The 15803-nt window shown below is 40.0% G+C and overlaps 1 protein-coding gene across 3 annotated transcripts in view; it reads right to left on the bottom strand.

The window, feature by feature from the left end:
- The window catches only part of DENND1B (DENN domain containing 1B), a 250281-nt gene that overhangs the window by 9170 nt on the left and 225308 nt on the right, over nt 1-15803 (bottom strand). For all 3 annotated transcript variants that reach the window (XM_067538292.1, XM_067538291.1, XM_067538290.1), the window contains 2 exons: nt 6801-6889; nt 985-1201 (listed from right to left, as the gene is read on the bottom strand). In XM_067538292.1, the coding sequence (XP_067394393.1) occupies nt 985-1201; nt 6801-6889 (306 nt within the window). The remainder of the gene's footprint in view (nt 1-984; nt 1202-6800; nt 6890-15803) is intronic.

Genomic DNA, 15803 nt, shown 5'->3' on the forward strand with positions numbered 1-15803 from the left:
TCAAAAGCTTGTCTCTTTCACCAGCAGAAGCCGGTCTGATAAAAGATATCACCCACTTTGTCTCACCCATGATTACTGGGATTTCTAGTCTTCATTTCAGTACTTAGTTATACTCATCTTTTTTATTAATCTTTTAGTTTGCAAACGAAATGGACATTTTATTAACGCAATCCTTGTATGGTGCTTATAATGTCGATGTTAATATGGATTTTAAAAGTTAGCATCAGAGTTAACTTCCAGCAAAGGAGCTCTAATATGTGAGTGCTTTTAACAACAGCAAATCTTAAGCACCCAGCATAGGAGTTGGAATTTACAGACACAAAAGTCTTTTGACAGTGACCACCACCACCAGAGAGCTGATTTGATGAAGATTCTAAATATTCAGGCGAAAGCTCTCCTTCTGCAAAATAATCCACTTGTGCCCTGGGTCCAATGGGACTCTGAACTGAAATTAGAGGGCTTAGTGGAAAGACCCATTTGCAGGATGGGGTCTTAGATTGCTACACTGAAAAGGAAATGGTTTCTGAAGCTATGAATATTTGGGGTCCCATGATTTAAACAAGCTGGGGAACTTCCCAAGACTGATATACTAACACTTACTTCCATTACGGGAGGCCAAATTAATATTAACAGCCTCTAGAAAATTTAATTGAGACTAATTCCTGCCTGAAGGATGGAGAAGAGAACATAAGAAGCCTGTGCAGCATCTGGGTAGGATTCCTAACTAGCCCTAGATGTAATGGCACACCACTGATAAGATGGAGAGGAGAATACCCAAATCTTCAGCTGATGAACATTCATACTGTGGCTAGCAGCATGAGTTCACTAGAAATGCATGCTTCTCTTTTTTGGAGCAGCAGCACAGCACAGTTGCGACAGTCTGAATCATTCTTCTGTATGCCAGTCATACATGCAGCTTCTACAAGTGCAAGATTCTATTCTAACTGTAATGAAGTTGTTTTACACATGAAAAGGAAGACTAACCATAGTCTTATAATCAATATCATCCATTGATCTAAAGAAATCCAGGCTCTTCGCTCCTGAGAGCTTTCCTTGATCTGAACTGTGTACGCTCAGCGTGTCCAAAATCTCTCCTAGCAAGTCCATTTCTCTTGTGTGATGAGAAGCCATTCCTGTTTCACCGGAATCATCACTATCATAAAAATAAGCAGATGCTTCCTCGCTGTCTTCAGACGATAACCTAAAAACAAAAGAAACTCTCCATCAGCCAAAAAAGAATATTTTATGATGTCAGCCTGGCCATTTCTGTAAGTAAATAAGGATAGCTTTTCAGAGGCCATTTGAATTTGAAAGTGTACTTAACCAGGCCTCTGCACCCACAATTTCACCTGCAAATAAGAACATGCAGACAGATGTAGGTGCCAACAGGCAGTTAGATGTCTGCATGCCCCAGTTACATACAGGAACAAAAATGGAGGCCAGGCTTTGAAAACTAAGCATTAAGTAGTGATGGATTTATTTTATGCGCAGCATTATGAAAATTATGTTCATAGAGTACAAACAGTCTTTTAGAATATGGTCTATATAGTAATACCATTTGATTGAAAAATGATAACACATACAAAATTAATAAACCAGGAGAAAAACCATGCTATTACAAGTAGCATGTAGATGTTTTTTTCTATTCACCAAAGTAAGGGAAATTAGCACTGATTGTAGCTGCAGGAGGAATTTCTCAATGTTTATTACCATTCTGGTTCAAAAGTACAGCAGGATGCAACAACTGTAGCCAAGTGGCTGGAAGGAGATAATGAATGTCAGTGACTCCCATCAGTAAAAATCTATGTCCCACACGTGCATTCCTTCTTAATCTATGTCCCACATCTACCCCGGAGCAAGCCCTCCAACCATTCCCACCCTCTCCACCACCCACACTCATTCTTCCCCACTTCTTTCTTTTTCCCCTTCTCTTACCATCTTTGGAATGCTCACTCCATCTCTAAAAGATCACAACCTCCCATAGAACAAAGAAAAATGGTCTCAAGTTGCAGTGGGGGAGGTCTAAGTTGGATATTAGGAAAAAAGCTTTTTCACTAGGAGGGCGGTGAAGCACTGGAATGGGTTACCTAGGGAGGTGGTGGAATCTCCATTGTTAGAGGTTTTTAAGCTGCGGCTTGACAAAGCCCTGGCGGGGATGATTTAGCTGAGGTTAGTCCTGCTTTGAGCAGGGGGTTGGACTAGATGATCTCCTGAGGTCCCTTCCAATTCTAATTTTCTATGATTCTATCTCACTTCCTCCAGCTCCTGACTCTCATGGGGATATGGATCCCTTCATCTAACACTGCCTCTGCAGTTCCCCTCTTATGGAGGCCTCTCCTTCTCTTCACACATTCCCTGCTCTGGATCATGGTAGGGGTGTTGGGATTCTTCTCTCCTGTTCCTGCTGCTTCCAAATCCTTCCTCCCCCTCCTTCCCACTCTTTCTCCTCTTCTGGATGCTCTGATGCAACCCTTCCCTCCTCTTCCCCTCCTCCCTGTGTTGCTCTAATCTATCATCCACCCAACTCCTCCCTATGAGCCTTCCTCTCCGATTTTGTCTCCTGGCTCTCTCTCTTCTTAGACTCACACTGCTCTCTTCTTACACTCTAAGGTCAGAAGGGACCATTATGATCATCTAGTCTGACCTCCTGCACAGCACAGGTCACAGAACCTCACCCACCAACTCCTGTAACATACCCCCAATCCACAAGCAAGTGACCCATGCCCCATGCCGCAGAGGAAGGCGAAAGCGCCCCACGGTCTCTGCCAATCTGCCCTGGGGGGAAAATTCCTTTCCGACCCCAAATATGGTGATCAACTAAACCCTGAGCATGTGGGCAAGACTCACCAGCCATACACCCAGAAAGATTTCTCTGTAGTAATTCAGAACCCACCCCATCTAACATCCCATCACATGCCATTGGGCATATTTACCACCAGCAGTCAAAGATCAGTTAATTGCTAAATTAGGCTGTCCCATCATACCATCCCCACCATACACTTATCAAGCTGAGTCTTGAAGTCAGCTAGGTTTTTTGCCCCCCATGGCTCCCCTTGGAAGGCTGTTCCAGAACTTTACTTCTCTGATGGTTAAAAACCTTCGTCTAATTTCAAGTCTGAACTTTCCAAACTTAAATAATTCTTCTCCCTCCCTGGTATTTATCCCTCTGATGTATTTACAGAGAGCAATCATATATCCCCTCAGCCTTTTTTTGGTTAGGCTAAACAAGCCAAGATCTTTGAGTCTCCTCTCATAAAACAGATTTTCCATTCCTCAGAACATCCTAGTAGCCCTTCTCTGCACCTGTTCCAGTTTAAATTAATCTTTCTTCAACATCGGAGACCAGAACTGCACACAGTATTCCAGATGAGGTCTCACTAGTGCTTTGCATAATGGTACTAACACCTTCTTATTTCTACTGGAAATACTTCACCTGATGCATCCTAGGACTGCATTAACTTTTTTCACGGCCACATCAGATTGGCAGCTCATAGTTAGCCTGTGATTAACCAATACACCCAGGTCCTTCTCCTCCTCTGTCTCTTCCAAATGATGTATCCCCAGTTTATAGCAAAAAAATTTTATTAGTCCCTAAATGCATGATCTTGCACTTTCCACTATTAAATTTCATCCTATTTCTATTACTCCAGTTTACAAGGTCATCCAGATCTTCTTGTATGATAATCCAGTCCTCCTCTGTATTAGCAATACCTCCCAAATTTGTGTCATCAGCAAACTTTATTAGCACACTCCCATTTTTTATGACAAGGTCAGTAATAAAAGGTTAAATAAGATTGATCCCAAGACCAATCCATGAGGAACTCCACTAGTAACCTCTTTCCAGCCTGACAGTTGACCTTTCAGTATGACCTGCTGTAGTCTTCCCTTTAACCAGTTCCTTATCCACCTTTCAATTTTCATATTAATCTCTATCTTTTCCAGTTTTACTAATAATTCTCCATGTGGGACCGTATCAAATTCCTTACTGAAATCTAGGTAAATTAGATCCATTGAATTCCCTTTGCCCAAGAAATCTATTATCTTCTCAAAGAAGGAGAACAGGTTGGTCTGGCTCTATCTACCTTTTGTAAAACCATGTTGTACTTTGTTCCAACTACTGTTAACCTCTATGTCCTGGACTATTTTCTCTTTCAAAAATTTTTCCAAGACCTTGCATACTACTGAGGTCCAACTAGCAGGCCTGTAATTACCCGGATCACTTTTTTTTCCTTTCTTAAAAATAGGAACTATGTCAGCAATTCTCCAGTTATATGGTACAACCCCTGAGTTTACAGATTTATTAAAATTCCTTGCTAATGGAATTGCAATTTCATGTGCCAGTTCCTTTAATATTCCTGGATGGAGATTACCCGGGCCCCTTGATTTAGTCCCATTAAGCTGTTCGAGTTTGGCTTCTACCTCTGATGTGGTCATTTCTACCTCTATATTCTCATTCCCATTAGCCACCCTGCCATTATCCCCAACCTCTTCATTAAGCTCATTAAAAACTGAGGCAAAGTATTTGTATAGATTTTGGGCCATGCTTAGATTATCCTTAACCTCCACCCCATTCTCAATGCTTAGTAGTCCCACTTCTTCTTTCTTTGTTTTCTTCCTATTTATATGTCTATAGAACCTTTTACTACTGGTTTTAATTTGCTTTGCAAGGTTCAATTCTACTTGGCTTTTGGCCTTTCTCACATTATCCCTACATGTTCTGACCTCCAAGAGGTAGTTTTCCTTGCTGATCCCTCCCATCTTCCATTTCTTGTAGGCTTTCTGCGTTCTCTTAACCTGTCTGAGATGTTTACTCATCCTGCTTGGTCTACAACTCCTGCCTATTTTTTCCCATTCCTTGGGATGCAGGCTTCAGATAGTTTCTGCAACTTTGACTTGACGTAATTCCAAGTCTCCTCCACCTTTAGATCCATGAGTTCTTCAGTCCAGTCCACTTCCCCAACTAATTCCCTTAATTTTTTTAAGTTAGCCCTTTTGAAATCAAAGACCCTAGTTACAGATCTATCTTTTTTATCCTTCCATTTAGTTTGAACTGAATTAGCTCATTATCACTCAAACCAAGGTTGTCCCCTACAACCAGTTCCTCTATTAGGTCCTCACTACTCACCAATACCAAATCTAAAATGGCATCCCTCTTGTGGGTTCAGTAACTATTTGTGAAGGAATCTGTCAGTTATCATGTCCAGGAAAAGCTGGGCTCTACTATTATTAGTAGCCGTTGTCCTCCAGTCTATATCTGGGAAGTTAAAATCTCTCATAATCTCACAATTCCCAGTAGTATTTACTTCATTTAAAACATTAAAGAGGTCTCTATTGTTATCCAAATTGGAACCCGGTGGTCTGTAGCACACCCCAAGTACTATCCCATAGGAAGCTCTAGTAGCTACAACTTTCCTCCATTTACTAGGCCAACCCTGTCAAAGAAGGAAATTAGGTCTGTTCTTGATAAATCCATGCTGGCTATTCTGTATAACCCTATTATCCTCTAGGTGCTTACAAAATGATTGTTTAACAGTTCGTTACAGTATCTTTCCAGGTATCAAACGTTAGGCTGACTAATCTATAATTCCTCTGGTACTCTTTGTTCTCCTTTTTATTCTGTTGTTTTCATGCTATCCTTTCCTCAGAATCATGAATTCTATCATTTCATGATCACTTTCACCCAAACTGTCTTCAACCTTCAGATTTGCAACCAATTCCTCCTTTAGCAACAAGTCTCAAATGGCTGTCTTCCTGAGTATTTGACCTTCTAAAACAAACAGCTGTCTCCAATAATTTCAAGAACTTATGCATATTTTGTGTTTTGTCATGTTATTTATTCAACAGATGTTTGGTTAGTTAAAGTCCCCCATTACTACTGTAAAGTAAATATTTCTGTATTAGTTTTAGAAATCCCTCATCCACCTCCTCCTCCAGATTTGGTCGTCTATAGTACGCCCTTAACCATGACACTGTCCCTGTTTCTCCCCCCTTTTATCTTCACCTAGAGACTTTCAGCTGGTCTGCCTATCACTTCCTTCTGGACCTCCGAACAAGTGTATTTACTCTTGATGTATAATGCAACATGTCCTCCCTTTTTTCCCTGCCTGTCTCTCCTGAACAAGCTGTACCCTTCAAAACCAATATGCCAGTCAGGAGATTTATCCCACCAAATCTCTGTGGTGCCAGTAAGTCATAATTTAACTTACTGAGTTATACTTCCAGTTCATTCCCCATACTCCTTACATTTGTGTATAAAGATCCACAAAGGTACCTCATTATTCTCCTTCAAATCCCTCCTAAAAGCTCTCCTTTGCTGTGATGCCTTCAAAAGACTTGACAACGGTTAGACTGCTTGTGTGCTGAGATCCCTGACTTTCATGCTGATCAATATTTTCTCATTGTTTCCTGGCACTACCTCATCTATTTGTTTGTATCAGTCTGTTGTCTCTTGTCTTGCATGTAGATATATAAGATATATGCTCTTCAGGGCAGAGACCATCCTTTTGTTGTGTGTACAGCACCAAGCACAAAGGAGTCATGGTCCATGACTAGGGATCCTTGGTGCTATAGTAATACAAATGATAAATAATAATTATATTCTGCCCATTTCTCTGGTACTAAAAGTAGGATTTTATTTCTATATTAGACACTGGAATATTTAACCATTTTTGGGGTAGGAGTCATACTGGGAAAATATCCACTCACATGAACTCAACTGATTTAAAAATCCATTTGAGGGACAGACCCACATATATATTCTCTCTCTCTCACTCTCACTCATACACCCACACATGGCTTACTTGCTTGTTCTGTCCATTTCATCATCATCGTCATCATCCAGGGCAGAATCATGATTACTGACATTGGAAAGATGTTGGTTGAAACGCGTCTGGAGAGAAAAAATTAACATTATGATCTTTCTTTCTTTTTTTTGCCTTTTGATCACTGTTCATTTGGGGCCTGAGAGCCCTGTGCTCATTTATTTAAATGAGGCTCTGAGAGCCTAGCAGGATTGAGCCCTTGACAGGGAGCATTATGAATTGGTAAGTGATGTCCTTTAGGTATTCTGATAGGAGGACCGGAAAAACTCAAACACCACGAATGAAAAAGCAAATAATGCAGTATATTTTTAATGGACATAGATAGCCTAATAATTCATGTAAACCCTTGATCAACACCTGTTGAAGACTGAAGAGCACTGGCTATTTTTTTTGCAAGCATTTTAGACAAATAATTGTGGTTCAATATCTCCAGACATGTACTTGGGTGAAATTCTAAAGTTAGTCTACTGTGTATGAGAAATTCAGTCATTTCTGGAATAGTGAATATTAAATGAAACATGGGGTTCTTTATGTATCTGCTTTACCATGTAGAATGCAGACTTCTGTTGAAGTATTTTATTGTACTTGAACAAATGTTTTAATTACCTTAATAAAAGCTTTTGGACAGGTATTTCGGTGGCTTGTACAATGGAAAGGACAGCAATTCGTTATGAAACTTGCCTCCAAAGTCTATGCATCTTTAATACTTGTTATGGTGACGTAATTTAAAACACAAAAATTAACCCATGCAGAAGAACCACAGAAAAGGTCTTCTTCACATATCAGAAAACTGAACATTGTCTGAAGACGTGGTGAAATGTGTACAAAGCCAAAGTACTTATGTTAGCTAACTTAAAAAACAAAACAAAGCAAACAAACAAAACAAACTACAATAGAGAAATGCTACTGCCAGAAATCCATACCCCATTATTGTAGAAGGTTCAGTGAATGTCTAAGCTTACACTAAGTCCCTGATGGTGAGGAAATGTGGCCTTAATCTCAAACTGCCTGGGAAAACTCACTGAAGATTTCACTATGCCACCCAGTGCAGATGCTGCCACAATGAAGTAGTGCATTGTTCTACATAAACACAAACACAGTATCTCCAATGTTTTTTCTCCTCCATGAGTGTCTCTAGGCATATGCATTGTAGGTTACCACAAACATTTTTTTCTTCAAGACTGAATGACAAGAAATGTTTTAGTTTATGCAGCTAAGTTTTGTAATACTTTTTCATGGATCTCAGTCTTTTCTGCATTGCCAGAAATGACTAACAGGAAATACCTGTTGATAAGAACATAAAAATGGCCATACTGGGTCAGACTAACGGTCCATCTAGCCCAGGATCCTGTCTTTTGACAGTGGCCAATGCCGGATGCTTCAAAGGAGATGAACAGAACAAAGCAATTATCAAGTGATCCATTTATAGAATCATAGAATATTAGAGTTGGAAGGGACCTGAGGAGGTTATCTAGTGCAACCTCCTGCTCAAAGCAGGACCAACCCCAACTAAATCATCCCAGCCAGGGCTTTGTCAAACCAGGCCTTAAAAACCTCTAAGGATGGAGATTCCACCCCCTCCCCCTCAGTACCCCAATTCCAGTGCTTCACCACCTTCCTAGTGAAAAAGTTTTTCCTAATATCCAATCTAGGGCTCCCCCACTGCAACTTGAGACCATTGCGCCTTGTTTTGTCATCTGCCACTGAGAATAGCCTAGCTCCATTCAGGGAGCTGAAAGCCGCTATTAAATCCCCCCCTTGCTCGTCTCTTCTGTAGATTAAACAAGCCTAGTTCCCTCAACCTCTCCTCATCAGTCATGAACTCCAGACTCCTCTCCAATTTCTCCATATCCATTCTGTAGTGTGGGGCCCAAAGTTGGACACAATACTCCAAATGTGGCCTCACCAATGCAGAATAGAGGGGAATAATCACTTCTCTTGATCTGCTGGCAATGCTCACACTAATGCAGCCCAACATTCCCTGTTGTTCAGTCCCAGCCTCTGGAAGTCAGAGGCTTAGGGACACCCAGAGCATGAGGTTGCATCTCTGACCATCTTGACTAACAGCCATCAATGGACCTATCCTCCATGAATTTATCTAATTCTTTTAGGAACCCAGTTATACTTTTGGCCTTCACAATATCCTTTGGCAACAAGTTCCACAGGTTGACTGTGCATTGTGTGAAGAAGTACTTCCTTTTGTTTGTTTTAAGCCTGCTGCCTATTAATTTCATCGAGTAACCCCTGGTTCTTATGTTACGTGTTATGTTACTTCCTTATTCACTTTCTCCACACAAGTCATGATTTCATAGACCTCTATCATATCCCCCTTTAGTCATCTCTTTTCCAAGCTGAACAGCCCCAGTGTTTCATACTCCTAATAATTTTTGTTGCCCTTCTCTGTACCTTTCTCCATTTCTAATATACCATTTTTTGAGATGGGATGACCAGAACTGCAAATGGTATTCTAAGTGTGGGTGTAGCAGATATTTATATCATGGCATTATGATATTCACTGTCTTATTATCTATCCATTCCTAACGGTTCCTAACATTCTATTAGCTTTTTTGACTGCTGCTCCCAATGACTCCAAGATCTCGGTCTTGAGTGGTTACAGCTAATTTAGACCCCATCATTTTGTATGTATAATTGGGATTATGGTTTCCAATATGCATTACTTTTATTTTATCAACACTGAATTTAATCTGCAATTTGGTTGCCCAGTCACCCGGTTTTGTAAGATCCTTTTGTAACTCCTTCACAGTCTGCTTTGGATTTAACTATCTTGAGTAATTTTGTATCATCTGCAAACTTTACCACTTCTCTGTTTACCCCTTTTTCCAGATCATTTATGAATATGTTGAACAGTACTGGTCCCAATACAGACCCCTGGGGAACATCACTATTTACCTCTCTCCGTTCTGAAAACGGACCATTTATTCCTATTCTTTGTTTCCAGTCTTTTAACCAGTTACTGATCCATGAGAGAACCTTCCCTCTTATATGATGACTGCTTAGTTTACTTAAGAGCATTTGGTGAGGGACTTTGTCAAAGGTTTTCAGAAAGTCTAAGTACATTATAGCCACAGGATCACTCATGTCCAAATGTTTGTTTTTCTCCTCAAATAATTCTAATAGATTGGTGAGGCATGGTTTCCCTTTACAAAAGCCATGTTGACTCTTCCCCAATATATCATGTTAATCTGTGTGTCTGATAAATCTGTTCTTTATTATAGTTTCAGCCAATTTGCCTGGTATTGAAGTTAGGTTTGCCAGCCTGTAATTGCCAGGATTATCTCTAGACCCTTTTTAAAAATTAGCATCACGTTAGCTATCCTCCAGCAATCTGGTTCATGTAATGTAGGTTACATACCACAGTTAGTAATTCTGCAATGTCATATTTGAGTTCCTTCAGAACTTTTGGGTGAATACTATCTGATCCGGGTGAATTATTTCTGTTTATCAATTTCTTCCAAAACCTCCTCTACTGACATCTCAATCTGGGACAGTTTCCCAGACTTGTCACCTAAAAAGAATGGTTCAGGTGTGGGACTCTCCCTTTCATCCTCTGCAGTGAAGACCGATGTAAAGAATTAATTTAGTGTCTCTGCAATGGCCTTGTCTACTTTGAGTGCTCCTTTAGCATCTTGGCTGTCCAGTGGCCTCACTGCTTGTTAGGCAGGCTTCCTACATCTGATGTACTTTAAAACATTTTGCTGTTAGTTTTTGAGTTTTCTGCTAGTTGTTCTTCAAATTCTTTTTTTAGCCTGCCTAATTATACTTTTACACTTGACTTGCCAGAATTTATGCTCCTTTCTATTTTCCTCAATTTTGACTTCCAATTTTTGAAGGATGCCTTTTTGCCTGTAACAGCCTCTTTTACTCTATTGCTTAGCCATGGTGGCCTTCTTTTTTTTTTTTTGGTCTTCTTACTATTCTTTTTTAATTTGGGGGTTATTTAATTTGAGCCTCTATTATGGTGTTTTGAAAATATTTCCATGCAGCTTGCAGGCATTTCACTCGTCACTGTTCCTTTTCATTTTTGTTTAAATAGCTTCCTCATTTTTGTGTAGTTCCCCTTTCTGAAGTTAAAAGCTCCTGTGGTAAATGCCACTGGGCATAACAGTTACCCTTGCCTGGGCCCCTTTAAGAAGTTTTCTGAAAGTATTATGGTTTGCCATTACTCTGCACATTAGTAGACCCCAGTAGCAACACCATAGTATACGAAGGCAGAATATGACAGAATATATGCCAATGAAGTAAATAAAGATAAAAGACATTTCGTCCTTTCCCCTTGACTTTCACTCTCTCTTTGGAGATGGATTTTTGTTGTCAACTGAAATTTTTATGGGCGCGCTATTTTAAGAGGAGGAAAGATTTTTACATGCAACTGGTAAATGCCAACATAAATAAAATAAGATTTACATAAAAATATTTCAATTTCAAATCTTGATTGAAAAATCTTAAAAGAAAAAATAGAATACAGGAACATTTCTAGGACTAAACAAGCACATTCACAATCATTTAAGGTGCCATGAAACAGCCAGAGATAAAATGCATCATATGTTTTTGAATAAATGTTTTCCTCTCGGAGTTATAATAAAAATGACTAGGAAGGAGGGGTATGTCCAGACTGCTTTGCAAAAAAGAAAAAAAAATCCTCTCTTAATAAATTCCAAAAGGAGAGCCATAAATCTTTTTCAAAGCTGCACTAGATGAAGTGACATAGTATGTGCACCTGCAAAAGCTGTCAAAGTCATTTAAGAAAACCTTCCATTACTGACGAACCCTGCTGTTTGCAGTTATTTAAGCTTTTAATTTCTCTCTCTTCTGCATTTTGAAGTGTGCACACTTTTTATACCATTTTATTGAAAGGGGGGTACAGATCTTGTTTCCTTCCTGATCAGAGTTCTAATATACAGACCTCTTAAATTCATTACCAGAAGAAACAATATTGTAACTCTCCTTTCTTGAAGCACCAAAACTTTATAAAGACTTAATGGACTGCTGTCATAATTTGCTTTATAAAGTAAGCAACAAACTTCCTACAGTTACTAAACTCATATGGCTTTTTCCAGTTGGCACTGTTTATATAATATATAATTTATAAAATTAATTTACACACACACTTCATGCATTCTATATCTTTCTATCTTATTTATAAGAGTGAAATGAAAGTTTCTCTGGTAGATGTTCCCACCTCTTTCAGCTCACACAGATTATTAACTATGTTATCTTTTCCTTCCTCTCTATCAAATATATAGTAAGTTCCATAAAGAAACAATTTAAGATGCTCAGAAGTGATCAGCTGGTGACCTCCATAAGTCACTTCACTAAACCACCCATCAAGCTTAACTAGCCTGTATGTAAGCTCTGGAGAAGGAGCAATTGTAGCCAGTGTGGGGAGGAGGTCAGAGACCCATCCCCAAATGCCAGATGGCATCATGGTGCCTCCTGGTAACACTGTAGCATGGAAATGTTATTCACTCATCCTGTAGCCTCTATGGAGCAATGCAATTGGTGGTCTGATGACATATCTTCTTCCCTATTTCCAAAACATGTTTCTTTTAATTGTTAATGTACGTTATTTTAATAAGGTTATGGTTGCTTTGCCGTAATTTTCACACTTTTGTGTGCCTGTCTTCTCTGGTCTCTGAATAGATGGAGGGTTTACAAAGGACCAAGGTTTGCCATCAAGAGGACCGAGGGGGATGCTGGCAACTGATTATGGCAGCAACTATAAATATGGACAGAACCAAATAAAATGAGAAAAATTACACAAGAAAAAGATTTCCTTACATATGTCAGTAGTTTAATAAACTAGTGGATATAAACTGGCCATCAGGAAATGTAGACTTGAAATTAGACGCAGGTTTCTAACTATCAGAGGAGTGAAGTTCTGGAAAAGCCTTCCAAGGGGAGCAGTGGGGGCAAAAAACCTAGCTGGCTTCAAAACTGAGCTTGATAAATTTATGGAGAGGATGGTATGATGGGACAGCCTAGTTTGGCAATTGACTGATTTTTGACTAGTGGTGGTAGATATGCCAATGGCCTGTGAAGGGATGTTAGATGGGGTGGGTTCTGAGTTGTTATACAGAATTCTTTCTTGGCTGATGAGTCTTGCCCACATGCTCAGGGCTTAACTGATCACCATATTTGGGGTTGGGAGGGAATTTTCCCCCAGGGCAGATTGGCATAGGCCCTGGGGGTTTTTTGCCTTCCTCTGTAGCATGGGGCACGGGTCACTTGCTGGGGGATTCTCTGTACCTTGAAGTCTTTAAACTATGATTTGAGGACTTCAATAACTCAGTCAGAGGTTAGGGGTCTATTACAGAAGTGGCTGGTGAGGTTCTGTGGCCTGTGCTGTGCAGGAGGTCAGACTAGATGTCATATTGGTCCCTTCTGACCTTAGATTCTGAGTCTATGAGAAAGCTAAATAAAGAAAATGCAGTCATCAGAAATTCCATTTCTCACAATCCTCTCCTTCTCCCATCTTATCTAGCAACAGGAATTACAGACAGAATTATGGCTCCTGTACAAGAAGCAAGGAAGCAAAAAAATCAGTCAGTCAAGGGTACTGTGTAAACACTAACACACCCACTCCTTTCCAGTTAGAAACTTCCAGGTTACATAGTGGACAATGAGATCATAGGGGAAATACTTAAAGTTACACTCCACAATGGCAGATGAGAATGATGAAGGAGAATGGGAGAAAAAGAGAGGACTATGACAAATAAGATTACTGGTGAGTAAATTTTTCCTTGTTCAGTGTTCCTCTTCTCCATTATACCAAGCAACCACAATTACATACAAATGATGTCATAAGAAATGAGCAAAAGGAGTTAGGTTTACTTTACAATAGTGCTCAGAGCACCAATGTAAATTAAGATGATTTAATCCTTAATCTGCCAAAACGCTGTAGTTTGAGTAGCCTCTTGTTCCTGGTTGAAAACCATCACAAAGCTGAAACTTTTAAAACTATGAGTGCAAGATAGAATGAGATTTCAAAACTGCAGGGAAAGACACTTTCTCTGCTGCAGTAAAAACAGATAAGGACACAATCTAAGTAAAATAATAGGTTCGTTAACATACAACTATGAATTAATCCTCAGAACAAACTCAGTGGGAGAGTCAGTGAACTGTCTGGTTTTGAAAGACGTAAACCACCGAAGGAGAAATAATCAGTGAGTATAATTCCCTGTTCTCTGTGGGATATCTTGACAGCATCTGAAAATGCTACCCGAAGAGAACCTTATTTACAATTTCAGGGATAGGTCTCTCGAAGTTTTAATGTGCTTCCATGAACACTGGGAAATCCAAGAACTACTTGCTGGTGTTTAGGTCTCTGAGAAAGAAGGAAATAAAGAAGCTTTGAGGCATAATGGTGAGAATCAATTTCTCTATTTTTAATGGGACTAGGAATAGTTCAGAAGGGTGAAGGATGGACCAGGAGAGAATCGATTAAAGCAGACGTAAAGGTCTTAAAGACCTTTCTTGAAATCAGTCAGTACTAAAACAATACTGAGATGGGAGATGTAGCCCAGATTCTATCAAATCTCCTGAAAAACATGAGGGCACAGGTTCCATTTCCAGGGATGGTTACTGTTACAGTGAATAATGGCTCATGCCATATGGCTTATCGTTCTCTGTGGTGGTGTCCTTCCCTTAAAGGTAAACAAACTCATCAAGTAGGGCAAGGAATGTGTGGGCAGGGGAATGTGGATGACAGGAGAGGGAAACTTATGTGTGTAGGGAAACATGGAGGGGAGGGGCAGATGAAATCTGGAGGAGATTGGGAAACCTGGGATGTACAACCTGGCTGTTTTGTGCTGCTCTGGTGATGTAAAACAGCTGTAAACCCATTTTAACTAGCCAGAACGCTCGGGCTGCTTTGCACTGCTTCTGAGTGGGCAAGGCAGTCAGAACATACCAGTTAATCTGAGCCTAAAAGTTAAAATAAAGAAAAATTGATTCCAGGTTGATACACCATATCATCAAAATCGTTAGAACTATCACCTGGTAACATTCTCTTTGGGATTTCTGTTAACTGTCCATGTACAAAATTATTGCTGTTTTTAAAAAAAAGGAAGTTCCCAGCTAAAAGCTATGTTAAAGTGGAGCTAAACTTAAGGGTACATATAAATAATCTGGGGTAAAACAGATTACAGAGTAATGAATCCCCAAAAAGCATTATACATTCAGAACCCCTGAGCCAAAGGGATCCTGCTGCTCCTGCTGGCTAGAAAGGGGGAGTTAGATGAGCGATCAGCTCCAAGCTTCTTCCATTGGGAGAAGAGGGACAGCAATCCCAGGAGTGGGAACAACACTTCAAGAAGCCACATTCTGCCATAAAAATCTGGGCAACACCCTGATGGTAAGGGTGGCACAGATTTCACCCAGTGTACACAGGCCGGCGTCAGGAAGTGTGGAAGCTCTGAAAACAAAGAGGACTGACATGCTGATAGTTTTGGCATTGACACTGTTATCAACCCCAAATGTACAAAAGTCATGATTTTAGGGGCCCAATTTTTCCAATTGGCTTAAAAATCATGAGGTTGGTTTGTTTTTTTAACCAAAATAATAAACGTTGGGTTCTTTTTATTTCCCTTCTGATTTTTGAAGCCTGCAGAGGGTTCATATTTTCAAGCTTTTCTACCCAACCATGAGAGCTAGAAACTTTTTAAAAAAATGAAAGCTGAGATTTTCACGTCAATCACAGGATTCCCAGGAGCTGGAGCTTTCAGAACAGAACCAAATAAGACTTCACAATAAAATCAGGAGAATTGGCAACATTGCATCAGCTCCAACTCTGTCACTCAGACCTACAGGCTCTGTTAGAGCCTATCCAGGTGAAGAGCTCTCATACTGGCTGTTCAATCCAAGAAGTTAACCTGGGTTGCAGGGCAATGGAATTGAGCCTTAGAGGTTGATTCCAACAACATCTCAGTTCAGAGTTCCTGACAAGAAGATTTAGCCATGAGG

Source organism: Emydura macquarii, unplaced genomic scaffold (genome assembly GCF_026122565.2).
Source record: "Emydura macquarii macquarii isolate MOO-44397 ecotype Brisbane River unplaced genomic scaffold, CSIRO-AGI_Emac_v2 contig_480, whole genome shotgun sequence".
NCBI classification, from domain to species: domain Eukaryota; kingdom Metazoa; phylum Chordata; order Testudines; family Chelidae; genus Emydura; species Emydura macquarii.